This window comes from Charadrius vociferus, unplaced genomic scaffold, assembly GCF_000708025.1.
Source record: "Charadrius vociferus isolate BGI_N301 unplaced genomic scaffold, ASM70802v2 scaffold42, whole genome shotgun sequence".
Lineage (NCBI taxonomy): Eukaryota > Metazoa > Chordata > Aves > Charadriiformes > Charadriidae > Charadrius > Charadrius vociferus.
The window spans coordinates 892-27,221 of NW_009647469.1; the positions used below are offsets into that span (position 1 = coordinate 892).

The window sequence follows — 26,330 nt, forward strand, 5'->3', positions numbered from 1 at the left end:
TCTGAGCATATTTTGTAGTGTGTTTGAAAGGAAAGAGTAACAGTTACAAAGAGCCAAAATATTAGATAGTAGCTTTTCAACAGGTAGAATTGCTGCTGGGATTATTGGGCTATCGTAGGAGGAATGTGGTCTTGGTTTCTCAGGCACAACTTTCAGTGTGAGTTTGTAATCAAATTCGTTTGCTTTTGTCTTCATTTTTCTCCTCCTTTTCTGAAATGTAAATGTTTTTAAGGTAAAAATTAGAGGTGGTTAGAAAAACTGAGACATGGACATCTTCAATCACAAAGTGCAGTTTGAAAACAATTTTTTTGTGAAATCTTGCTAAAATTTTGTTTTAGGGAAAATCTTTGTTAGTGAACCGACAATAAAAATAGAACAGTTTACAGACATGAAAAAAGTGCTGCTTTTTAAACACATTGTCATTTGCAGGCAATTCAGAAACTTTGTTTCTAATCACGTCTGAAGGAAGCCAGGCTTTATTAATTCATAAGATTAATCAATCTTAATTTTTGTCCTCTCCAAACCTCTAATAGAAATCAGTCTGACTCTGAGTTGCCCGGAGCTTCTAGTGGCCAGGGGCAAATAACAAGTAAAGTTAAAAAAAAACCCCAATCACCAACCAAAGGCTTCAGTAGTTTATTCCTAAAGAACTTTTCTGAAACAGGAGGTGAAAATAAACTGAAAGATAAAGTTTCTAAATTATGTTTTAAATTGAGCAAGAAAGACTCACAGTACAAGGAATCCCTCCGGGCATTTTCTGCGTAGATGTTCTTAGATTTGTTTCTTATAGGTATGTCTGTAGTGGGACAGCTTGAAGGAGAGCTTGTAGAAAACCAGGATAATGGCTGTCCAAGTAGGCTAAAAGTGGTAACTTCAGTGTAAGAATCAGCCCTGATGCTACATCCCGCCCCGCTCTGACAATTTGGGAACGAGAAAAAATTTAGGAGGTACCTGAAGGTATGAACGAGTTGTGGAGAGGAGATGTGCTAGGATATGTCATGATCAGAATGATTGTCCAGAGGAGAGAACTCTGCCGTTACTCTTTAAATGGACCTGTGACTAGTACTGTAAAGGTTTAAAGAGACTTTTAATCCAAGGGAGAGGTACGGGTCTTCACAAGACTTCAGATGGGTTGAAGGAGAGGAGCTCGCTTTGGGAGCACTAGGAAGGTTGCAAGTGGGGTATTGTCCGACTGTGTGCTTCTAAAGGGAGTACTGGTAAACATCTTAGAATAATTTATGTGGAGTGCATGGTTTGCAAGATATCTGAGGATATTATTTTAATGACATTTTTCTCCAACAGTTAAAAAAAGAAATTGATACTGATCCCTACTTAAGTAAAAGATCAAATTAAGAAGGAAAATGTTTCTGTGAAATGTAGCATTTATCAAATAAAACTTAGCAAACAAACGTAGGCTCATGAGTCATCATAGATAATTAATTCCTTTTCGTGCATTGTATTAAACAAACAGCTTACTATCCCTTCCTGATAGAGCTTGTACCTTGGTTTTAATGGTTCAGCAGTAACATTTGCAGTACAGTGGCTTTTAAATTGAATGCAGTTGTGAATACATTAAACAGATTATGGAGCTCAGAAGTAATGCAAGCTTGATGTGCCATTATTATTTTTTTTTAGTAATGTAGATTATATGTTTCACCTTGCGTGTGTGTATTTTATTTGCAGCACTAATTTTGTATTCAAGTAAAACCTAGAAAATTTATTAAAACAACAAAATTATTAAAAATGTATCCTGCATATCTTGTGGGAGAACATAACATTTGAAGCTCTTTATTCCTGTATGAGACTAATTGAAGCTCTCTGTTTCGACTGCTAGGTTATATTTACTTGTATAAGAAAGTTCACAATACTTTTTGCCTTGGTGTAATTACTGTAGAAATGTAGAAGGGCTGGAAAATTGTCAATGTAGTCAGGGTTTTATACTTACTGAAATTTGTTTAGTTATGCTCAGTATGGTTCCTCTTTCTGTTACAGAAACGTATAAACCAAAACCAAAATCACTCCCTTAAATTTGTAGGATTTTAAGTGTTTAGAGAGTGTTTATATTGAAATCGTTGTGGTCTTACTTGAAGTGTTTTTTAACAAGTTGGCTTGATGCTGATAAAATCTAGTTATGGCAGAATGGAGCATGTAAGAAAAGGCGAATATTTATTAGCTTTTGTTGAATTGACTTCTGCTTAAGTTGGACTATATTTGACATATATTTGGTACTTTATCATAATTTGGGAAATAATAGCAATAAAAGCTGAAAACATTGTGCACTTGTGCAAAATCATAATGAACAGCAATAAATGCTCTGAGAGTGTACATACTTGTCTAAAACAAAAAGGCTTTGAAGAAAAATTATGGTGGATAGCCTGTATAAAAATATTTAGATTGTGTAAAGTTATTTGCAGAACTGTTTGCAGCATGGTGAAAATATGTGTTCACCTGATGCAGTTCCACATTTCAGTAGAGTTGGATCACTTCTCTGCCGTGTTTATTCTTGTTGAGAAAAGAAATAGTTTAACACACGAGTTACGCTGGAACACTTTGTTCTGTCAAGCCTCCTCATTGTAGTATGTTGCTGGTCCTCTAACTATTTTTCTGTACTTTGAGTGCTGTGCCTTGATGGCTCATCTGCCCGCTCGCATGATCAATGCTGCTCCAGTCATGATGACTGAATGCCATTTCCAAATTTAGGTGCTAATTTGAAAATAGATTTGTCTCTGTGTTCCGTTGCTCTACAAATCAATTTACTATGTCCACCAGCTTTTTCCACCTTGCGCTGTGCTATCCTTTTGCTTGCTCTCAGCCAGATTGGCGTTGAGTGTCTGGATTTTCTTCCATCTTGGCATCCAAGTACGGAAAGTGTAATACACTTAGAGTATCAGTTATGATGGTGACTACCCAGGTCTCAGCAGGATGCCTTACCAAATTCAAGGGCAAAGAAGATGTGCACAGAACATAAATACAAAGAATTGCAAGTGGTACCTTAGCTGCCTTTCAGAAGGTTTGGCAAAATTTTGAAAGTCCCAAAAATATCCTTTCTCTTCTGTACAGCTGAAGGACAAGAGAGTGCCAACAATGCTGTAATGATAGCTTGTTTTATGAAGGAATGTCTAACAGTTGGCTGCTTCTTGCTTTGCAAGAAGCTGACCAAGACTGTAGATGAACATGGACACTGAACACCTGAACCCTGGTGCCCTATCCATAAGAATGCACGCAGTGCCAGTTATACTGGAAGAGAAACTGGTAGGCATTAACCTGTATTAAAAATCATTTGTTACTGCTTGCTGAATTACGCTGCATTCGTCCCGGTCTCCTTTCAGGACTCTCTGTTGGCCTGACTGAGCCTCTGAATAGCGTGGCTTCTTCCCTGGTCTGGCAGGGGAAACCCTCTTTGCCTTCACGGGTTGTTCTCTTATCTTGCTCACTCTCCTTTACCCTGTCTGTGATAGCCTCCTGATAGTAAATATATAGGAATATATTTGTTCATCAAGATGTGTGTATTGACATTGGAGAGTCTGTAGTTCTACCTGAGTATATGCTGCATTTTGATGATGCAGGAAATTAATTCAGTTCATCAGTACAAATGTCATCAAGGTGTTATTTTCCCAATAAACCTTAGCCAGACATTTTTATCAGTGTAAATTGTAGTAATGCTTTTTATATAAATAAAAGTTTGTCAACATGTTTTTAATTCGATCAAAAAACCATAGTGGAAGAAAATGCAAATAATACTTAGGCCGTACATTATATCAAGCAGATTACAACAAACAAACCCTACCAAAATGCTTAAATGTTTTTTGCAACATAGTGTGACACAGAAATAAGGGATTTCATTTCACCTACTAAAATAAATATTTTCTTCTTTGGCTGTATAATACAGAGCTAGGATATGTTCTTTTGTGTTAGAACTGTCTGCAGCTGCTAGCTGGACCGTCTACCAGATTTTTCCCTTTCAGGTATCAAATTTCTGATTTGAAAACTGATCAGCAATCCTAGTATGCAATGAGTCCTTAACAGAAACAGTTTCTGCGGCTCTGTAGCTCTGTGTAGCACTGTAGGAAACGATTGATTGTAATCCGGAAGGATTACAAAAGGAAACAAAAGGAAAAGTGGAAGTAGGAGGAGGCTTTCACAATTGCATCCTGAAATGACAAGACTGGGGACAGAAGTGGCCCCATAATTTGGAGGGCAGTTTTCATGTTTCTTGTATGAAAAATTGTCTCAGTAGGGCATTTTGCAGTCAAGAGAAGGAAAAGGACACAGGAAACATGCTAAAAATAAAAGTTTTGATAAATTAAAGATTAGCATAGGAATATTTGCTGCAGCAGGACTAGGATATTGAAATAGAACTTGACTGAATAAATGGGCACAAAGAGGTGAAGTTAACTGGTGGAGATTGATGCACTAATGTAATCCTTGGAGAAGGTTTTCCGCAAAGTGCTGGCCTGCGTCCTTTTTGATTGCCACCCTGCTGCATACAAGAGAGTCACTGTTTTTTTTTTTGTTCTGTGGCTGGGGAACAGGCTCTGTTGGGAACAGTGGTTTACAAGAAAGTCCTCTGTTTTGGGCTGACAGGGGAAATGGGAAGTCATCTGTGTTGACTGAACTCCTTTATGCCTTCTAATGCAATATGCTGTACCAATTTCCAGAGTTTCCAGGAAACCACAAAAGAAAAAAAAGGGCTGTCAGTATGAGTGTCATACCTTCATTAATGAGCCAAGAGCTCCCAAATTTTACAGATGTATGAACAGTAGAGAATTAAAATACTATTCTTTTGTTTGCACTTTTGTCAGTTCTTGCACTGTTTCCAGTGTCAAGACAATTAACCCACTTTTTAGTAAGATTTGTTTTTGTTGTGATTCATCATCTGTCAATGAGTTGTATTTGTGAGGGGTTTTTTGCATATCTAAAAAGGATTGTAGAAGTGTGTGTACCAAGCCCCACAGGTAAACACTCTATGGACCTTGAGATTAAAATTGGCCACAGTTAACCCAGAGGACAAAGTTGAACGTGTACAAAAGCATGTGTAAAACCTTCTAAGGAACAGTAAGGCACAATCTGCCCAGTTTGACCTGTGTTATTTTATTTAAAATTCGTAAAGGAGAGATATAAAACCACTGCCTTGCAACAGAAAAAAATTAAACTTGGACTGACATAGGACTTTCTATCAAAGTAAATTCAGAAGGAATCCTTCATAAAATACTCCTTGAGGCTGCTGCTTAAAAGGGTATTTTGTGAGCTGCCCAAGAACCCCCATGAAAATCTTTCTTTGTTTCCCTGCCTTTAGCGATGATCCTTTGCCAGCTTCTACCATTGCGCTGAATGGAGTATGCGGTTGTCATTTGATAGGAGAGTTATGCAACTCACCACACCTTATGGTCTGTGTTTACAATCACCTTTCTTTCTCAAAAACCATGCTTACAGGCTCTTTCCTATTGCAGTGGATAAACCAAATATAAAAGCCTTCCTTACCTGTAATGGCAAGGTGACTCAAAATAAGAGCAGAAATGCTGATGCTATCATTTTCTGCATTATTGATCATTCCTCCTTTCAGTTAGGGAAAATGGAAAGATTTCCTTAAAATTCTGCATTGTGAATTCATCTAGGCCAACTTTTCCAGCAAGCTGAATAGCACAGCAAATACCCTTTTCCGTGTGTAAACTGTAAGGCAAATGGTAGGATTGCGGAATTTGCTGGTTGTGTGTGACGGACATAAAACATGCCATACTGCCAACAGTGCTGTTAGGGCTGGCAAACTGTGCAAGCTGGTGAAAGTTTATTTTTAATAGCAGCATAACTTACTGCAACAGAATCAGCAGCTGATACGCCTACAGCATATTGCTGAGTAGCTTCTGGTAAGAGATATCTCGCTCTTCTGGGTAGATGATGTGGCCATATGCTTCTAACATGTGCCTTGAGCTGTCACGGCAGTGGAGTAAGTTGCACAGATCTCCCAGTGTTATTTTCAAGTTAGCAGCCTAGGTTGCTGTTCTTTTCTAAGCCTTTAGCTTTATCCTCTGGTCCTAATCAGCTATTGCCACACTCCGTGTTTAGGAAAATATATATAGAAGTCAATTCACAGAAACTCCTGAGTTTCTGATTGTTGTGCTTTTGGACCTTTGTGGTCTGTTTTTTCCTCTTGGTCTAGCTATAGAAGAAGAAGGAGATTCTGTATCAGCTGCTCCTGCTGTTGCTGAAAAATCTGCAGGAACATCTGTGTGGTAGTGTCATGGAACAGTTGTAAAGCTGGTTGGTGCCTAATTGTCGAGTGCATTTCATTACAGGAGGCTGTATATACCTGGTAGTCACAGCTGCAGTGAGGAATGTTGGGTTCACAGTTTTTTATCTGAAGTTCGAAGATGGCATTTCTTACATGAAAGAGCTGAACTGTGGGAGGTTAAGTGAGAAGTTACGGAACATTTTCAGTTTGATTCTTTCATGTAGGATACAGTGAGTGGCTTCTAGTTATTTACTTGTGTACCTTATGACCAATCCTTTAATGTGTAGAGTCTAGCATTTGGGCTGAGTATGTGAGTTACTTGCTCAGAATATTAAGCATCTATGTTGCTGGATACTCCCTCTCCCTTTTCTCTCCTTCCTCATGTACAGCACTGATGTAAAAGCAAAGACCTTGAGTGAGGAAAAAGTAGGCTGATTTTTTTGGCTGCAGTTACCATTGTCAAGTTAGAAGGAAATAGTTTGCTTTCTGTGTAACCTGAAGCATGTATGTTTCTTATTTTATAACTTAAAATACACAATTTACTTTCTTTTTAGCACTTGCTTGATGCTTTTTTTTTTTTTTTCATATTAGGTTAGCCTACACAACCCAGAAATTAAACTGGAATCACTAAAAGAAGATATTAAGGATTTTCTGAAGACGTCAGGTTTGTAATACTTCATTGATACATTTGTGAATAGTATAGATCTATATAAGAACATGTGATACTCATAATGAAAACAGTGGTTTGTACAGCTTGGTATCTTGTAGCTGACAGTAGCCAGAAGCAGACATTCAGTGATTATTAAACAAGAGAGAAAATTAAAACGGAAGATGTTCTTGGACTCCAGCAACATTTTGAAAAACATCCTATGCTAAGAATATATGTAACATAAGAATATACTATGAAGTCATTTTATCATTTTATAAGATACTAGTAATTTTTTTAAAAACTTCTGAACGATACAGGAGTTCAGACACTTCTGAAAATGGAAATTATATTCATGGAGGTACTCTTGAAAATTTTACCCTTAGTTAAATTTCCAATTTCCATTAGAAGTTTTAATCTATGCAACTCTATCATGGGAAGATTTGATGATAAGTGATATAAGATTTATAGTAACCAGGAACACTATGTCTGTTAATATTTATAGGTGTTTTAATAATACGATGGCTTTGAAAAAAATAGCATATGATTATTAACCAAAACTCTATTGTAATTATTTAAACAGTAGATGGAAATAAGGGATATTCAACCTTTATACAGACCTCAACTTGCAGTTTTTCCTATCTTAATTAGGTTAAGGTTTCTTCATCTTTTCCTGGTAGGTAGACATGAATTGAGATAGGACAGAAAACACCAGTGACTCTAAAGCAACTTCTGATTGATGTTCCGTTAGTATTAATTCCTAAAGTTGTCTTCTGGATATTTTTTTATTTTAACAGGTTGGGAAAAGAAGCTCCAGAATGCTGTTTATAGTGAACTCAATGTGTGAGTCTATTTAGTATTTTTATTTAGTAAGTTCTACTCGCATGATTTACTTTTGATTCCTTTGTATATATATAGGTGTATGATGTGTTACTATTATCTGCAAGATCTGTCATACCGAGGGTGCCTGCTTCATTTCTGTTTTTAAAGTGCCACTATTTCTTTTTCATCCTAGTGAAAATACTGGACTCAAGTACATTTTAAAGAATGAGCAAAACAAATATCACCATATGTTGTAGTTACTTTAATAATTTCTTTGTTGTTTTACTTCCAAAGGTACCAACAGTCATAATATAATTCTTATGTAGTTCAGGTCGTTACTGTAAATGAAATTTAATACTTTTCAGCATAATATTTGTGTCAGCATTACACATATTTGTTGTATTAATTATTTTAAAAAAAAAATATCTTTAAACTAAGGTATTAGATCTCTAGACTTACCAGATTAGTGTTCATTGTGTTTGTGATATGGTCATAAACACACTGCAATTGGGAAATTCCCTTTTTATTATTGTTCAGTGCACTTCAGATTAGACTTCTGGGAAGCATAAGTTGTCTTTATGTTCTGGTGAAGTGGAAAGGTGAATTTAATGACAGATATAGCCCTAAATGCAACTACCTAATAAGAATTGTGTGTGCAAATCTAGTTGTGCTAATTTAAATAAGCTTATTAGAGTTACCAGTTTTGAAAAATGTGTCTTAGTAGTATGAGGGACTCGATTCAGCAAAATACTTGTAAATGTGTCTGTTAGTAAGATTTAATCTTCATCATATCTTTCAAGGGAGAAATATTTACCTGTCTTTTTGACTAATGCTTATGCTTTCTTGAGTTCACCAAAATAAGCTCTAAACAATGATGAAGTCAGCCCTGGAAAATTGAAATTAACTAAGAATACCATGATTTCATGAGCATTGTGGAAAAGCCAAGAAAAACCATTGCTGAAATGTTAGTATTGATTCCATTTTACACATAGGCACAGAGTTGTCCAGAGCAAATTAGCAGCATGTACAAGAATGACCTTACCAGTTAAAAATGGGAAGAAATCTGGGGAGGGTTTCCCAAAATCGTATGATAGGAACTGATTGAATACATTTAAACAAATGAAAGTTTAGGCTAGCTATAAGGAAAGCTTTGTGTAAATTTTGTTTCCTGAAAGACATTTAAGACAGTTTAAGTTAAGCTGGATAAAATGTCTGGCTATAATTTATTGGAAATAATCTGCGTTACTGGAAGGTAGATTAGTGTTTTGGTTTCTTTTTTTATTTTTGTTCCAGCTTTTATATTTTGGCATAATGGAGTTTATGAATGGATAGTCAAGTTGGCTTACGTCAACAGCACAAAACTGTAATTGCTTTGGACATATAGATGTTCACTATTGATTTTTAAAAGGAAATCCTCCAAAAAAATATGTTGTGTCTTGAAAAAATATAATATCCTGGATAGTAAAAGTTCCGGGGAGCCATAAAGATGACATGATGTAAAGAGGATACACTTCTGAAATACCTGATTTGTCCATAGAATTATTTGATTTTTATTTTACAAATATGTGAAATTATGAGGCAGTATTATTTTTGATACAAGAAGAGCTCATGTTGAAATGAAGAAATACTTCTAAAAATAATGTTTATTTTTAGTTTTGATCGAAATACGTGGTAGTTTTACGAGTGCTGTCATGAAAGAAGTTATGTTTAGGTTTACAAATACAGGATCAGTTATGCAAAATAAGAATCTGAACATTTAAAATATACTGTACTTTCTTTCAGGTTTCCTTCTCCTTGTCATCCTTCAGCACCACCTGAGCATATGAAAGAACCATTAGCTTATATGAGGAAAGCGCAGGTTAGTTGTTATCAATTTTACTGTTTATATCAGATCTTTGATTAGAGTCTTTAAGATTTACTCTGTATAATGTTATTGTGCAATTTCTGTGTTTTATACCTTAGGAAAAACACAAATTTGTATTTGCATCGAAGTTAATGATAATGTTGTATATGTGACATGTTACATACACACAAAAAATGCTCCAGTAATTCTCCAGCCATGAAAGAAGTAGGATGTAGTAGCAGGTAAGTGAATATTGTGGAATAGAGACAATGCGAAATACGTCAAGGAGGAGAATTTGATTTTTCTGGGAAGAAGAAAAAGTATAGCTATAGGTCATTTCACTGAGGGTTGCAAAAATATTGTTTTGGAGAGACACATGCGGGCAGTTTTGCAATGAAAGACAACAGGCTGCAGAGATAGTGAGTTCTTCAGAAAGAAGAGATATATTTAGTACTTAGAAACGTGAAAGGAAGATGAAAAGTATAGAGCTAAGGAGCTTAAGGCATATTGAAGGAGAATAAGAGAAACTGGACTATAAAAGATTAAATGAGGATTTTGGGTGTCAGGAAAAAAATATTTTTGCTTCGTTGATTTTATTTTTGCACCAATATATGCCATTGGAAATAAATAAAAAAAAATCCACATAAAAATGTTGAAGAAATGCATCAAGAATATTATCTAACCAAAATATGTGAGGTAAGGATAAAATTGTGTTTAACTCCGCTGTGCCTAGAAATATATTGCAGTATTCTTTTACAAGGTATTCAACAAATTGTGTTACTTTTTCAATCATATTGTTACTTATTCCAGTAAGTCTTATCTTGCTGTCCTGGGTTTCAGTCTTCAGCATCTGGGGACAAAGATTGTATTAAACAATTTTTCTTCTGTGCTGTGAAATGTAATGGCACAATTTACTTCCTGAAAATAATCACTCTTATCAGTTTACTAATGTGAAAACCACAGAGGTGTATCTATGTGTATATTTGTCTAAATCAGTTTCATTGGTTATTATTTTATAAAAGCATATTCAATACTTACATTAACGAATATTTTTAGCTCTGTGAAAAGAACTGTTTTCCTAGTAGGAATGAGTAGCACAAGTCCTATCTTTGCTTGTTTCAAAATTTCATAGCCCTATTCCAAAGAGTTTTATGCATCCATATCCTCTGGGGTGGGTTGACCCTGGTAGACAGCTCAGCCGTTTGGTCACTCCCCTGCAGCGGAACGGGGGAGAGAATCAGAAGGGCAAAAGTGAGAAGACTTGTGATAAAGACTGATAAAGACAGTTTAGTAGGTAAAGCAAAAGTTACACATGCCAGCAAAGTAAAATGGGAATTCATTCACTACTTCTAGTCGGCAGGCGGTTGTTTAGCCATCTCCAGGAAAGCGGGGCTCCATCACACATAACAGTTACTTGTGCAGACAAACACCCTAAGTCTGAACGTCCCCCCCTTCCTCCTTCTTTCTCCTAGCTTTTTTATTCAGAACATGATGTCACGTGTCTGGAACATCCCTTTGCTCAGTTGGGGTCAGCTGTTCTAGCTCTGTCCCCTCCCAACTTCTTGTACACCCCCAGCCTACTCGCTGGTGGGGCAGCATGAGAATCAGAAATGACCTTGATGTCATGTACACACTTTTCAGCAATAGTTAAAATATTGGTGTATTATCAACACCGGTTTGGTCACAAATCGAAAACACAGCACCATACCAGCTGCTGTGAAGAAAATTAACTCTGTCCCAGCCAAAACCAGTAGATCCTCTTTCAAATCCGTTCTTGACATACAACTCTTCAATAAAGACATATGAATCCTTTTTGTAGAGAAACACTGATAAATGGGGAGAGTTGTAAAATAGTAATAAATACACAGTTAGGGGAATTGACTATATTTTCTAAAACCACTGAGGTATGTGTGAGCGTTTGATTTTAAAGATGCACACACGTTTATCACTAGGTAATAGGTCTGTAAGGAAACAATCATGATCAGATCATATGGATCACAACTAGGTTTTATTTTGTTGCCCTTTTTTGAATAAAGAGCAATAAACAGTGTAGAAAGCTTACAAAGTCAGTCTTTCCATGGTTTTGGTTTGTTGTTTAAAATATTTGGAAATAGCTAAAATGCAAATTACAGGTTGGTAATACCTTTTGGAGTGAGCTAACAATGGAAACTTACCGATTTACTTCCATTATGTATTGAAAATCTAATTAATGTTTTGAAGGTAGAAGACTGATTTTGTTTTATTTGTAGGTACATTTTTTTTCATCATATTTGTCTTTTAGCATCACAACAGTTGGAAAAGAATATTTTGAAGCTATCAATAAAATTTGTCCTAGTAGAAAAATGATTTCCATATACATTATATTTGATTCTTATTATGTATAGGCATTGTTTAGGATCCCATTTCCATTGTTATGAGCTCATTGACATTTTCTTTATCCTTTTCTATCTTAATTAATTTTACTCTACTTCAGAATTCTGGAAAGAAGGATAATAGTGTCTGAAGACCGTATTACCTTGATATCAGTTATTGGAATGACTTTGAATCAGTAATTAAAACTATATTATTATTTTTCTAGAGTATATATTAAAATGTTCATAATTAACCCTTTTTCTCTTCAAATTGGTTCTGTTTTCTCATTCTTAGGTAGCAGACTGAAGTTTTTGTACAGTATTCTCTTCACTACTTCAAAAGAAAAGCAGCTTTCTAGAAAAGTATAGAGCATTAATGGCAATGAGTAGTAATGCTGTAAATCATTCATGTAGTTGTGGTATTGTCCAGTGTAGAAAAAGTACTGCCATTAATATTTACATATCTTTGAATATTAATGTGACATACTGTATATTTTCCAATTGTGTCTGCTGGAGAGTTGTTCCTGTGCTTGGGTTGAGATAGATCACTGGGTACAGCTGCTTTACTTTAGACCATTGTTTAGGTCTTTCCTAGACAGTGAACTATTAAGTCTTTTTTGTTTGTTTGTTTCCTGCAAAATGTCAGATATTATATTTAGAACCTTTCTTTAAAACATCAGGTTATTTCACATCTCTGGTGCTTTCTGAGCTGTTCAGTCTGGTTACAATTTTGGGGAGATAGCTCACCTCTTCCCACATTGTTAAACAGCAGAATTATTACTTAAAACTTACGCATCTTAATGCAGACAAAATGTTAGCACTAGGTTTTAGGATTCAAGGTGTGAACTTCGCTAATTTGCTTTTAACTGCCCAGCAGAGACTGGTGTGAGTTGAAGCATTACTGAATCGTTAAACTGCTGTATTGACTATTTTCATATCTACATTTTGATGAGGTGAAATGATTGAAGACCTCTTCAACTGTTTGTTTTGCTTCCAGAGTTCACTGGGAAAGCCTTTGCTAGATTTAGGAAAACTGCTGCAAACAGCAATGAAGAAGTGAAATGGACACCATAAAAATAAGAACAAAAAGAGCTAAAGAGAAGCATTAGAAGCTGAGTCCAAAGAAATGTTAGGAAGTGTTTCCACAGTCTGATACCTCCTGTGAAGCTGTCTTTTAATTGTGTCATAGGTAGATTTTACAAAGTTCACAACAAGTCAAACTATATATCTCAACAGGAACTCGTATCATGATATTCCCATAATATATGATTCATAAATGTGCTTTGCTGTGTTTTAGTCCATACAGGTTCTTTTTCCTGGTTTTACCTCTAAGCTAGGAGCTTGTTGTTTCAGGGTTTTGAGAGAAGTGTTAAACCCGTAGACTTAAGGAGGAGATAGGTGCGTAAAATATGATGCTTCAGCATCCAGTTACAAAGAATAAGGAGCAAGAAAACAGGAAAGGAGAAGGCAGTTCTGTGTTGGAGTAGGTCTACTTGGCTCCAGCAGCTGCTTTCCACGATTGGAGTGGGAAGAGTTCCTGCTTTCCAGAGCGAAGCGGTGTTAACTAGCTATCATTACAGGAAGCTGAGATATTTTACTGGCTCTGGAGAGCCCATGTTGTTTGAGTTCATCATACTTATTTTTGCTTGATCTTCTTTAAAGTTTTGTTCTATTACTTCTAAATTTGTCTCCAATGAAAAAAAAAGAGATTTAATCTGAGATTTATGCAAATGTAACTCTGGGTGATCTTTTGCAATACAGTGTACCTTCCTGAAGGTACGGCAGGTATTAAAACTAGGGTAGTGGACTGCATCCACGAAAATGAGAATTCTGATGTACTGCTTCAGGAAATCTTAAGGGTAATTCAGTGTGTTCCACTTGAGTAGCATCAGCTGGTTATCTTTTCAGGTCCCTGTATTTTTAGATTACTTGTTCTCTGTAATGGTCTGTGTTTTAACCTGCTTGTCCCTTGCTTCATTAGATTCTTTACTTTCACGTTTCTAGCCAAATCTGCAAAGATCTTACTGAAGTGGAGCTTTGCTAAAGCAAATCCTTTCTGCCCAGTGCTTAAATTTTCCTATGTTCCTCTTTGTTCATTTTCAGATCTTGCATTTTGAAGGAAGTCAATAGATAAACAACAGGCTTGATTAGAAAATTACCTTGAAGTACATTGCTATATTTGCTATTGATATTCTGGTCCATGTTTTGCCTAGCTAAGACCAGATTCCCTATGTTGTACATGCTATACAGACACACAATCAAAAAAGCATTCTGTCCTGTAGGTTTATGGTTACGAGCTAGAGCACTTCCCAGTCCTATTTAAAATACGAGTAACATTACAGTTGATTTCAATAGGAGCGTGGGTACTCGGAACTTTCTAGGTGTTCCTATCCATATCCTAATTTCTCCCAGAAGAGTTAAATAATCCCTAAAGGACAAAACCCAGCTAAATTATTCATTTTCATTCTTGAAACAGACTGGTGGACTCTGAAAAAAATTAAAATAACAATAGTACGTATTCTAATGCTGTGACTGGTGAAGAATTGCTTAAAACATCTTCCTTCAATAGTCAGTTCAGCTTTCCCGGTTTCTAAATCTCTTTGAGAAAGTCAACTCGAGTGCTTGAATAGCTGATAAAGAAAAATGGTGTTTTCTTTGAAAAGTATTAAAGTCAAAAGAGATTTGATGACATTTTTATTATTCCTAAAAGGATTTCTGTTTCTAGTTGCAGAAGGTGGAGTAAGGGACATTCAGATCTCTTTTAGATCAAGTATTGATTTGGTTTCTTGTGTCCTAAATTAAGTTATGCTTCTTATCAGAGGCCAAATGAAAAGTTCGTGAGCATCAGAATGAGAGCAGTACCAAGATAGTTTCTGTAATTCACTTCTTTTTGAAATTTCTACTTTTTGATTAGAGAAAATGTACGAAATGAAATCTGTGACCAGACACCTTGAATTCTACCCACAGAGTAAGTCTTATTAGGTACACTCTGAAAGAATCACATTTCTGTCTAGTCTTCTAGAAGAAAGAATTTTAGGATTCGTTATCGTGGAAAAAAAGGTAACTAATCCTGGCTAGTTTATGTGGGTGTGACATATTTATGTTTAGTTTATTTGTTGTCCACCCAGTTTCATTTAACTTCAGTGAAAGTTTATAAATGACTTTGCTACAGGATAAGGTCACTCTAATTTGCAATAGACATGTTTGAAATTGTTTGCAAGTTGCAGTACTGCCTTCCTCAGTCTCAGCTATTTTACTGAAGGTTATCACTGTAACCGTAGCGATCCCAGCAATGTGTTTTCTTAGTGTTAAATTTCTTCATAAAATTAGAGGAATCATCTTGGAAAGCTTATTGTTCCCACCAATGAAATGACTTTATGAACTCTACCTCTGGCTTTTATTTCAGTCAAGGAGGCTGCATTCTGTTTTTGCTCACTGCAGGTAACCGCTGTCCTGAGGAGAGGGGAGGGCATCTTGCTTGGAGGGGCTGTGTCGCCCTGTGAACGTCTTTTACAGGGCAGAGCCTTGAAGGTTGAATTATCTTGAAGGCACAGTTTTTGAGTATCCACAAGAGATTTATTACTAACATGTTGCATCCCCAACACAATAAGCGGGTTAATATCAGGTCTGGCAGTTGTCAGTCACACCAACAGTATCGACCTCTGTTGCTCCATGGAACAAGCTGGTTCTCGGTCCTGCAAAGCTGCCATCTGCCTCCTCTGTGCTTCTTTTGTAGCTTTTATATCTCGGAGCATATCCATAGTATTTTTTACTCCCCCCACTACCCCACCTCTATTTTGAACCTGATGATTTCACTTTGTTTTTCAAACTGCTGCTAACACCTCTTCCTTATCCTATATTCTTGTCTTCCTTATCCTATACGGCTTAGCAGTCTCCATGCTCTCTCACTTTTCGTTTCTTCCAGCAACAAAACCACACTTCTCAGCAAAATGGGGTGCTGTAAATGCTCTACACTACCGCTCTACAGAGGAATAACCAGTTTGTGGCATGGTGTTCTGTAACTGTGGCATTTGGGAGGCTTTTGAATACAATAATACAGTTAAATAAAAATATTATACAGAATATTATTTAAAAAAAACCCGCAATTTGGAAAACATTCCTTATAGCCAAAACTCAGGTCTGTTTTGTTTATGCAAGAAAAGGTGAAGGGATGACTTGATTGAGAGAAGAAATTTCTGGTGACCAATAGCTGTTTCATTTGATGAAAAAAAATCATAAGAGGATCTTGTAAATGGAAGCTAAAATGAAGCTATTCTAGACAAGATACAAGTTTTATAATTTTTATTTTTTAACAGAATGTTTGAACACCTGCCCTTCCCTTCATTTGCTTCCTGTCTAATAAACTGCAGCCTTTTTTGGACAGAAGTTTAAGTTTGAGGAACATGTGGTTAGACAGTAACTAGCTGCTGTAGAATTTGTGTCTAGAGCAAATTACAAATAATAAATAGAGCTAAATGATATTAAGAGGAGTCTTTGCATTCATTTGATCGAGGCCTGACTCATCATCCACAGAAAATTAAATTAAATATAAAACCCACCAGTGCTCCTGTAATCACGGAAGCAAAATCCTAAGTCAGTTGACAAGGAAGTCAATAGTAGTTGGCATTACCTTCAGAGGAATTATCCACGGATTAGGCACCATATGGTGAGTTTGAAGTCTAATGCAATAGTCAGAAGAATCTGATTGCTCTTGAAGTGGTCCGCTTGCTACTGAGGTAGTGTCTACTTCTGGTTTTCTCTTTGGTTAGAGAACTATTTCCTGAGCATTATTTTAGAAGAACTATTTTTTGAGCATTACAGAATACCAAATTTCTAACTTTTTAAACTTCTGAGAACATCTAAGATACCGTTTGTGGAGAAAGACTTGCACTCTTTTCAGGTTGCAAAGCAGAGAAGGCATTCTCTGTACGCAGTTGATTGCCCTGCTTATAATCATTTGAAAAACTTGTTAAATATTCATATATAAAGGAAGCTTGATCATTAGGCATATGTCAAAAATCAGTAATGGTGAAATACATTCTTTTTGGAGATCTGAAATGTGAACAACTCATTTTTCTGGTTCTTTATTTTGATATAAATTATGAAATCTGTTTGCTCTATCTGTTTCCACTTAAAGAAACATGTAAATATTCCCTTAACATTTTTGCAGCTGTCAGTCACTGACTCTTGCTGTCCTTTCTTATATATGACTTTAAAAAACTGCTTGGTGTTACATGATAAATGCAATTGGAGGAAAAAGAAATTCCATATAATTGAGGTTTTTGGTGTGTTTTAGGGAAGCTGGGAGAAGCGAATTCTAAAAAGTCTAAACAGCATGTGCACAGAACTCAGTATCCCGCTAGCGCAGAAGGTAATGTGTTATTAACTTTCTGTTGCCAAACTGACATTTTTTGGAAATAAAGCCTCATCTTGCACACTTGTCATGTAATGTCCATTTTATACATGGTTATCAAGAGCTGCAAGGATGGTATCCAAATAATTTTAATACAGAATAATTTTCGGGGATAGTGGCAATGTATGCATCAGCTCAACTTGGGAGAAGATTAAGTCTATAGATAGAGCTTCCTCTTTGCTGTTGCAGTAATTAGCCTCTTGAGGGAGCAGCATGTTGGAAAGCTAATTGCTATGTTCATTGCTCTTAAGAAAGCATTTATGTGTGCAGACTCAGCTGTATAACTTCTAGCTGCATAGCCTGTGCACAATATAGATGTACTTTGTGTGCTGGAGAAAATGCTAGTTGAACTGTTACTTTAGGAGAGAAGAGATACTAGTACATTGCTAATTTTTGTTTTGTTTTTTTATTAATTTAGAGGCTTTAATTTTAAAGATCATGGAATTGGGGAATAACAAAATGTTTTGTTCTTTATCTTTCTCCTGCTGTATATCTATGATAGGTAGCAGAACATCTATGGTTCATCATATGAGATAATGGATGCAGCTGTGTTTGCTTTTCATGACTGTGCCAGGGACAGGAATTTGATGGCAAAGTTCAGCAGCTCTATGGAGTGAGCAGTAAATCTTCAGTAATATGAAACTGACTACTAAATAGCCTAAAAATTCATTAGTAAACGCATGAAACTATTTAGTGGGCTTCTTTTTCCCTTGAACTGGAACTTGGACTTTCTGCAGTAGAATATACCTTCAGGCTGGGGATAATTTGTAGGCAAAATAAGTTTGTGTTGCTAGTGCAATCTATTTTTTAAAGTGTTACGTTAATTTATGTATTTGAAATAGGCATGTTTTTACTCATTCTGTTAAAAAAGAAGAGTTACTTTCTTGTACCTTTCAGAGGCCTGTAAGTGAACAGAAAGAACTGCTAAATAAATGGAATGAAATGGGAACCGATGAGCCAGGTAAGGATAACTAAATTTATGTGCATTAAATTTTTGTACATAGAAAAATAGCATATACATCTTACTTATCAGTCAAAGATTAATATAATCACTTCAAGGTAAACTGATTTCAATCCTTTTTCTCATTGGTAAAGTGTCATTATGCATAAATAAATATTCATGTTGTTGTTATTTTGTTTCAAGTTATTGTACTAGCTTTGAATCATCACTGAAAGATTATGATATAATACTCTTCATTCCAATGCTTTAGAGATTTATACAGCTAGGGCACAACTCCTCTTAGTGTACACTCAGGCTAATATAAAGAAAATGTTCAGAACTGTGGATAATTAAGCCCAGACATTTTATTAACAAAAGATAAAAATAACATTTGCACACAATAGTCAGTCATATTATCCTTTGGGAGAGCAAGGTTGACTGCCTTGTTAGTTCATATCTAAGTTCCTTAAAAGAAATGATCTTACAAAGGTACTGGTTTGTATTGCAGCACCACCTCTGCGATGGCAAATACTTTTCACAGATTGTTTGACTAGTCCCTATTTTTTATTTGACAGCAATACATTTAATTCAACAATCTATGATGTTAAAAAACCCTCCTCTTTTGCATGCCTATCTCTCCCATGTCTAAGAAGGGTTCAATTTCAAGACTTTAAGTGGAATAAGTAAAAACTTCCTGTGACTACTGTTCACTTATTTGGGGTTTACCAAACTAAGGCACTGATAGTATCATTATCTTGGAGAATATGTGGTGGTTGTAGCCGTGATGTCTGTGATAATGTTATTTTAATCTTTGCTCTGATATGTTATTGAAATTGCTAGATTGTGTTACAGGTATGGGAAAATTGCATGTTTTTTTCATTGCTTGGTCTTAACATAGCATCATTGAAATCTTATTTCAGATCTAAGTCTCTTCCGGCCTGTTTATGCACCTAAAGATTTTCTTGAGGTAAGTATTTATGAAACAATGACTCAGTCATTGACTTGCATCTGTTATAGTCTTTCATGTAAAGTGAGAAAGATAAGGGTATTTCAAACAATTTGTCCTTTATGAAATGTCCTTTAGTGAAATTTGGCATGTTTTTTACAACCCCATGTTTTGTTTACAAAACAAAATGCTATTGTTTCTTTTTTTTTTTTTTTTTAACTGCAGTTTTAAGCTGTACCTGTGATAAACTTCTCTTTCTCCAAAGAACAGTTTGGAGCTAGCTTTTTTCCTCTGAGAGCAATTCTCCAACTGATTTCATAAATCATTTTACATTTTAAATTGCAATGTGTTAAGCTGATAAATAGTGATATATGAAGCCGATAGACTGATGGTAGATAGTAGACCTGTATGCCATTTAAATTGTAGTTTATCTGTGAAGATTGCAAAAAATCAAACATGAAAAAGAACTTTGTGGAATTTGGAGGCTTCTGTCTGTAATCAAACCAAACCATTAAAAAAATGGTGACTGCTGAATCTTTAAAGTAAGAAATGGCAATATTAATCATCATTTTGTATGGTTCAAGCACAGAACATCTTAATAAAACACTGCTTTACCCACTATGCCTGGAATAGGCATGGACAATGGACAATAAACATCATTGTGATGACAGTGAACTTAATGGTGACACAGTAGGAGATTTTTGGATTAAGATGTGATTGAAAATCATAGAATGACTTTGAGTTGGAAACACCTTAAAGATCATCTAGTCCTAACCTCCCTGCCATGGGCAGGGACACCTTCCACTAGACCAGGTTGAGCAAAGCCCCATCCAGCCTGGCCTTGAACACTTCCAGGGATGGGGCATCCACAACTTCCCTGGGCAATTTGTTCCAGTGCTTCACCACCCTCAGAAAGAATTTTTTTTTCCTAATATCTAATCTAAATCCCCCTTCTTCCAGTTTAAAGCCATTACCCCTCATCCTATCACTACATCTCCTTGTGAGAAGTCCCTCTCCAGCTTTCTTGTAGGTCCCCTTCAGATACTGGAAGGCTGCTATAGGGTCTCCCCAGAGTCTTCTCTTCTTCAGGCTGAACAACCCCAGCTCTCTCAGCCTGTCCTCATAGGAGAGGTGCTCCAGCCCTCTGACCATTTTTGTGGCCCTTCTCTGGACCTCCTCTGAACAGGTCCATGTCTTTCCTGTGCTGAGGGCTCCAGAGCTGGACGCAGTACTCCAGGTGGGGTCTCACAAGAGCAGAGTAGAGGGGCAGAATCAGCTCCCTCGACCTGCTGGCCACGCTTCTTCTGATGCAGCCCAGGTTGTGGTTGGCTTTCTGTGTTGTGTGTGCACATCGCCAGCTCATGTTGAGCTTAACGTCAACCAACAGCCCCAGGTCCTTCTCCTCAGGGCTGCTCTCAATCCATTCTCCACCGAGCCTGTATTTGTGCATGGGATTGCCCTGACCTTGCAGGGCAGGACCTTGTTCTTGGCCTGGGTGAACTTCATGTGGTTTGCACAGGCCCACCTCTCCAGCCTGTCCAGGTCCCTCTGGATGGGACCCCTTCCCTCCAGTGATTTTTTTAAATAAATTAAAAAAAAAAAAATCAGTATCTGTATATCCTGTGAATTAAAAAGGAAACAAAGCATCTAGAGTATGATGACCGTGTAGAATTATAGAGTTAAGATGGCCTACTAATTTACAGAGTAAAACTTAGAAATCTAATACTGAATCATCAGTCAGAATTAATGTATTAATATTTCAGTGTGATTCAGTGCAAGTTTAGTGGAATGTCTTTTGTAGTGGTAGAGGAGATTTATATTATTTCTGACTTAAGTTTAAATTGTTTCATGGTTGTGAATGCATTTCTGAATCCAACAATAAACTTTCTATCCATTTTATTATATTTCTAAAGAGCACCTCTTGTTCAGTTAGCAATAATAATATTGGAAATTTTTAATTTATTCTGTTTTCCATCACTGTACTAACACCCAAGTTGTGTATTTAACCTTGAATCTGTAAACAAATCCATCTTCATTTTAGCCTTATCCAGTGATCCTCATGGTCAGTCTCTTCTTCTTTTATACTGTTTTCTTTACAGAGTTTCCAGTTTCTTACATTAATCTTTTAATTTACCAGGCTGACAGTGAGATTATATGGTATTAGAATACTTACAGGACTGAGAATTGCAGATGTTGTGGAACAATTTCATAAGAGCTGGAAACTCATCTTAGAAAGAATCCTTGCCAGCTCAACATTATAATATCAAAATCTATACCCATGGAATAACAGTGTGTAAGAGACTGTAAATCCCTTGATAGATCACAGTTACTTATCTTGACATTATGGTTCCTTGCCCATTAAATTTTACCCTTACTTTAGGTTTTCAGTTCTGTAATATTTTTTTTCTTAAAGATATTTTGTCGTATTGTTATTTAGTAAGAAATTATTTTAGTATAAAATTATGTAGCACTTTGATTGAAAGCTACATAAGATTGCCAGTGTAAGAACATGGACAAAATTTCCTTCAGAAAAAATAAATTCTGAAGAATATCCTAGATATTGCAGCCATCAGAAATATACTCTTAGCATTTGAATACCTTTGATAAGGAACTGAATTTTAGTCAGGACATTACTATGTAGCCAGCACTTAGTCCCATATATCAAAAATTATTTCTGCTTTTTTAATTTCATAATTTGAGCTTACTTTTCTGTTAAAAATTTCTCTCTTGAATTTGAAAATGCTGAGATATAATTTGATAATTTGGGCCTATGTATATGATAGTTGCAGGTATTGGTTTTATGCTGAACATACTGTTTGTAATACTGATGATGATAAGAAGAGTTCCGAATGTAAATTTCTGAATATATACATGGAATGACAGACTGCCTTTTTAAGGTACTGATGAATCTTCGAAACCCAAATTATGAAAATGGAGAACAGCCCAGTTTCAGAAATCATCTGGGGCTAATTCAGGTTCCTCTAAAAGTTAAAGATATTCCAGAATTGGTAAGTATATTTTTTCTTAAAAGAGGTTTCTGTAAGAATTATTTTGCCTTGCTATTGAATGAGATTCTAAACAATAAAGAAGAATATTAGTATCATGATAAGTTTCTCCTTTTGAAAGTGAAAATCAATCTAAATATGAAGTTAAAACACAGAGCATAAAAAAGTCTTCTGAAAAGAGATTTTTAATGAAAAATAAAACATAAACAGTAAACTATTTGCTGGTAGGAAAGTTGTCATTCTATGCCACATATTTTGTGCCAAAAATTTACTTCTGTACATGTTATTCACTTACTCTCTTTTTCCTGTACAAGAAACTTTTAAGTATGTAGTTTATCTTAATTCGACAATTTTATTCAATGCTGTACAAGATCAGTAACTGATTCAGCTTCTGATTTTCTTCTCAAAAGTAATTTTAAATCCCTTTATTGTTAGATTGTAAATGAAAGGAAATGCTTGGGTACTAGTATGATGATTAGAAAATATGAGAGCTGTTCTTAATGCTTCACTGATAAGGCTCTTGAGGATTTTATGCTAGTAGAAGAACTTGCACCTGGGTTGGAAAAGATCTGGGAATTAGGAATCCTTAACCTGATCTTTCATTCCCCACTTTATTACATCCAGGTGTAGCTCATAGTTGACATGAAAACTGGGGCCCATAACTAAAACTAGAGCAAGAACTGATGTGAGATTCTTCTCTTTAAAAACCTGAGCTCATATTTCATATGTATACATTTAAAAGAACTACGTTTGGTTTAGGAAAGATTCGCATTAAGCCTTCCAGAAGAAATCTCTAGTGATTTAGAGAATTAAACATTTGTTAATTACTGTTTTATGGTTTTGTTTCTTTTCAGAAAGAAGACTTCAGTGAACTAGGCTTAAATATAGGACAGTTGGGTATTGATGATTCAGCACAAGTGCCTCCTGGTTAGCTAATGCTGTGCTTCAGTCATTTAAATAGAACACTAATGAGTAGAATATTGCAATTATCAAGTAATTTGTGTGTTTTTTCCATAATAAACAGTAATTATTTGTTCTGTAACTATGATTGTAGTGATTTTCTTAGTAAAATATAGCTAATAATAGACAACATTGCAAATATGAAGGGTCAGATTTGGAGAAGATTTAAAATCATCACCTTAAGTTGAAAATGTGTTAATTTCAGTGTGTTTGACCACTTCAGGACCTAGAGAACAAAATTGCCTGTCTCCAAAAATACAGAAAATATCAATAAATGTTAAGCCAGCTAACAGATATGCATATATACAAACATCTTTTAAATAAATATCTTTAAGAAAATATTACAGCAAATATCTGTATATTAATATCCAGTAGCTTAAATAGTGCATAATTTCTGTTGCTTTTCCACGTATGCATTTATTCCTGTCGAACAGGTTTTTAAATGGTCTTTCCATAGAAAAATGGGAACCACTGTATTCTCAAGTGATTTTTCTTTTTAAATGGAAATTTAACTAATTGAAAGTCTAGGTTCATGTAGCATAGTGCTGCTTTGGTATTTGTGCCCTTCAGACAATAAAAAATTCTGCAGTATTAGTTCTTAGTTTTTGAGAAAGAATATTGGTGTTGATGCAGGTTAATTTTCAGTGACATTAGCAGCAAAAGTCAGCTGAATGTAATGGTGTGTAGTAAAAATACAAAATACATTACTAGCTGGAGTATCTTTATTTTTTGTCATTCTTTTCTATTTCTTTATTTCTAGAGTTCTTTGAAAATGAACATGTACGTATTGGACAGAAAGGTATGGATCTGTTTTCATCTGTAATAAACTATGAGTAGTTAGGAATGCATTTAGTAAATACATAGAATACATTTCTATCTCAATTACATGTACCTCTTAAAATTTTAAGAATTTAGACAGACTAACACAAAGCATTGTCAGTAATAACATTGTAATTTAGGTAGAGACAGTCAGTAATACCGTTGTAATTTAGACAGAGACAGAAGAGCATTTGCAGTCTACCAGTAGCTACAAGATAAATTGCTCCACAGATACTTCATTAAAAATTAAATAGGAAGCATAGAGACATAACTTTTTGGTGATAACTTAACTTACGGCACTACTGAATTTCATTTTAAAATCAAAAGACTCTGGACTCCCTTCTGTGCACACACAGTTCTCATTAGTGTAATGGGATTGATGCCTGTGCATCAGAACAGAGTCTTTTTAATGGTTATTTGCAATTGCAGAACTTGCTAAATATTGCGATATTTAGCCACTAAAGAAAATTCATTTGTCTCTATATACTGCTTTTTCTGAAGAAGTTCCAGGGTTTTTTTTGTAAGTTAAGAAATAACCTGTGAAAGAAAGGGAAAGATAAAAGAAACAATAATTTATTAGCTGAAGTTTGCTTGTAGAAGAAACATAGAAGGAATGTTTGAAATCCATCAATGTCTGCTCTTTACTGTCTCTTGCGATTCCTGTTAAACATTATCAGCATCAAAGAAAAAAATAGAGTGGATACCACCCCAACAGTCCTCCGTCCCTTTTTTCTATTGTAGTAACAAAACAGTGACCTACCTTTCTTCTCCTTTTGTGGTGCTTTCTATCCCTCATTGTCTCTTTTCTGATCCAAGAGCAACTTATTACGGTACTGTCCATCTCTGTTCTTTTCCTGTTCTTCCAAATAAATTCCCCATCCGTACTTCCTGAGCTAGTCGTTCGAGTCCACAATGTAATTCTTACTCCTCATCTTCTGTCTGTGTAGAGCAGCCTCTATTACAGAGGTTGTCTTAGCTTTTTCTATATGAAAAGACATGGAATTTTGTAAAAATGTAAGTTAAGAGTCTTGACCATAAACTGAAATCTCAGTTCATTCAGTGGGAATCCTACTGCATGCTGTATTGGGTGTTGGTTATGACTTTGGTTGCCACTAATGTATAGACTTTGCTTTTATATTAGACGTATTGCTAAGTCTGAGGGATTTTCTTTATAGTATTTAGTAAAACCTATCTTGTATATAGCAAAACTACTTTCTAATATTTTGTGTCTCAGTAAGAAAAAATTAGGTAAACGCTGAGATGAATCAGTCTTTTCTAAAGTTTTGTGGGGAATGGAGAATTTTTTTTTTCTTTTTCCCCTCTTTGTTTAGGGAAAAAAGGATCACATACCATCTGTGTTGGAGTTCTGCAGGTTAAACGGAAAATTGGTGGACTGGTCTATTCAGTATTTAAGAAGAGAGGGAAGGAGAGAGGAATCAGTTAGATAGATTTATAATTCCAAACCTCATCCTTCTAATTCCTGTCAGGGCAGATACTGTGAATATCGAATTTACTGAAATTTAGAAAAGCAAGTTGTTTGTGAGAGACTTCAGAAAAATCGGAGGATATGGACTTGGAAACTTCTGAGTACCAATGCAACACCTATCTAATGTCTAGATAATCTCACAGAAATACCCTCTCAACTCTCTCCCTGTTCTGAAAGGCATTTCAGGTATGAGGATACAGTTAATCACGACACTTCTACCAGATTAGCTAAAGATGCATATCTTTCAAGTTTAGAGATTTAAGTAAGCAATGAGATAATCTGCTCTAAGGTATGTACAGTACTGTATTCAGGTTGATGATCTTGTGACAGAGTAGCCTAAAGCTTTTCAATGACTCATCTGAGCAAACTTGTCAACAGTAGAGTATTTGTTTTATGTCAGTCTGAAGGAAAAAAATAAAATCTGTTGAGAAAGAAATTCTTTATCCTCCAGAGTACGTATACCAGTAATGAGACAACCTGACACTACACTCTGAAATGGAAAATTCTTGCCCCAGTTATCTGTGAAGATATTCATATAGTTAACATAAAAATGGGGGAGACACAAAAAAAAAAACCAAACCAGAATGAGTGGCGATCTCCTATTGGAACTGAGATACTACTCGTAGTTAAACAGGTGTATTTTGTGGCTGTATACGGCTGCTTGTTCCACTTGATGCCAGCCAACTAACTGCAGCTAGCCTTGATGTAGTCACAGATACATACTGTGAGGATACATACTAAGTGCTGTTTTGTGACAATAGGTAGTACAGCTTATTAATACCAATTGCCTTGCTTATTAGCACTAACTGCCTTGTTTCCCAGGGAACTACTTCAAAATTGCATTGTGGAAACCAGACCTTTTAGATATTT

At 35.6% G+C, this 26,330-nt stretch overlaps 1 protein-coding gene across 1 annotated transcript in view; it reads left to right on the forward strand.

Annotated features, from left to right (window-relative positions):
- Window positions 1-6,820: 6,820 nt before the first annotated feature.
- Window positions 6,821-26,330, forward strand: part of TBC1D19 (TBC1 domain family, member 19) — a gene marked incomplete at its 5' end in the record, with an annotated part of 44,622 nt that continues 25,112 nt past the window's right edge. Inside the window, 9 exons of the mRNA XM_009880707.1 lie at window positions 6,821-6,893; window positions 7,673-7,718; window positions 9,480-9,555; window positions 17,188-17,262; window positions 18,202-18,265; window positions 19,165-19,211; window positions 22,088-22,198; window positions 23,050-23,122; window positions 23,916-23,954. Of these exons, the coding sequence (XP_009879009.1) occupies window positions 6,821-6,893; window positions 7,673-7,718; window positions 9,480-9,555; window positions 17,188-17,262; window positions 18,202-18,265; window positions 19,165-19,211; window positions 22,088-22,198; window positions 23,050-23,122; window positions 23,916-23,954 (604 nt within the window). The remainder of the gene's footprint in view (window positions 6,894-7,672; window positions 7,719-9,479; window positions 9,556-17,187; window positions 17,263-18,201; window positions 18,266-19,164; window positions 19,212-22,087; window positions 22,199-23,049; window positions 23,123-23,915; window positions 23,955-26,330) is intronic.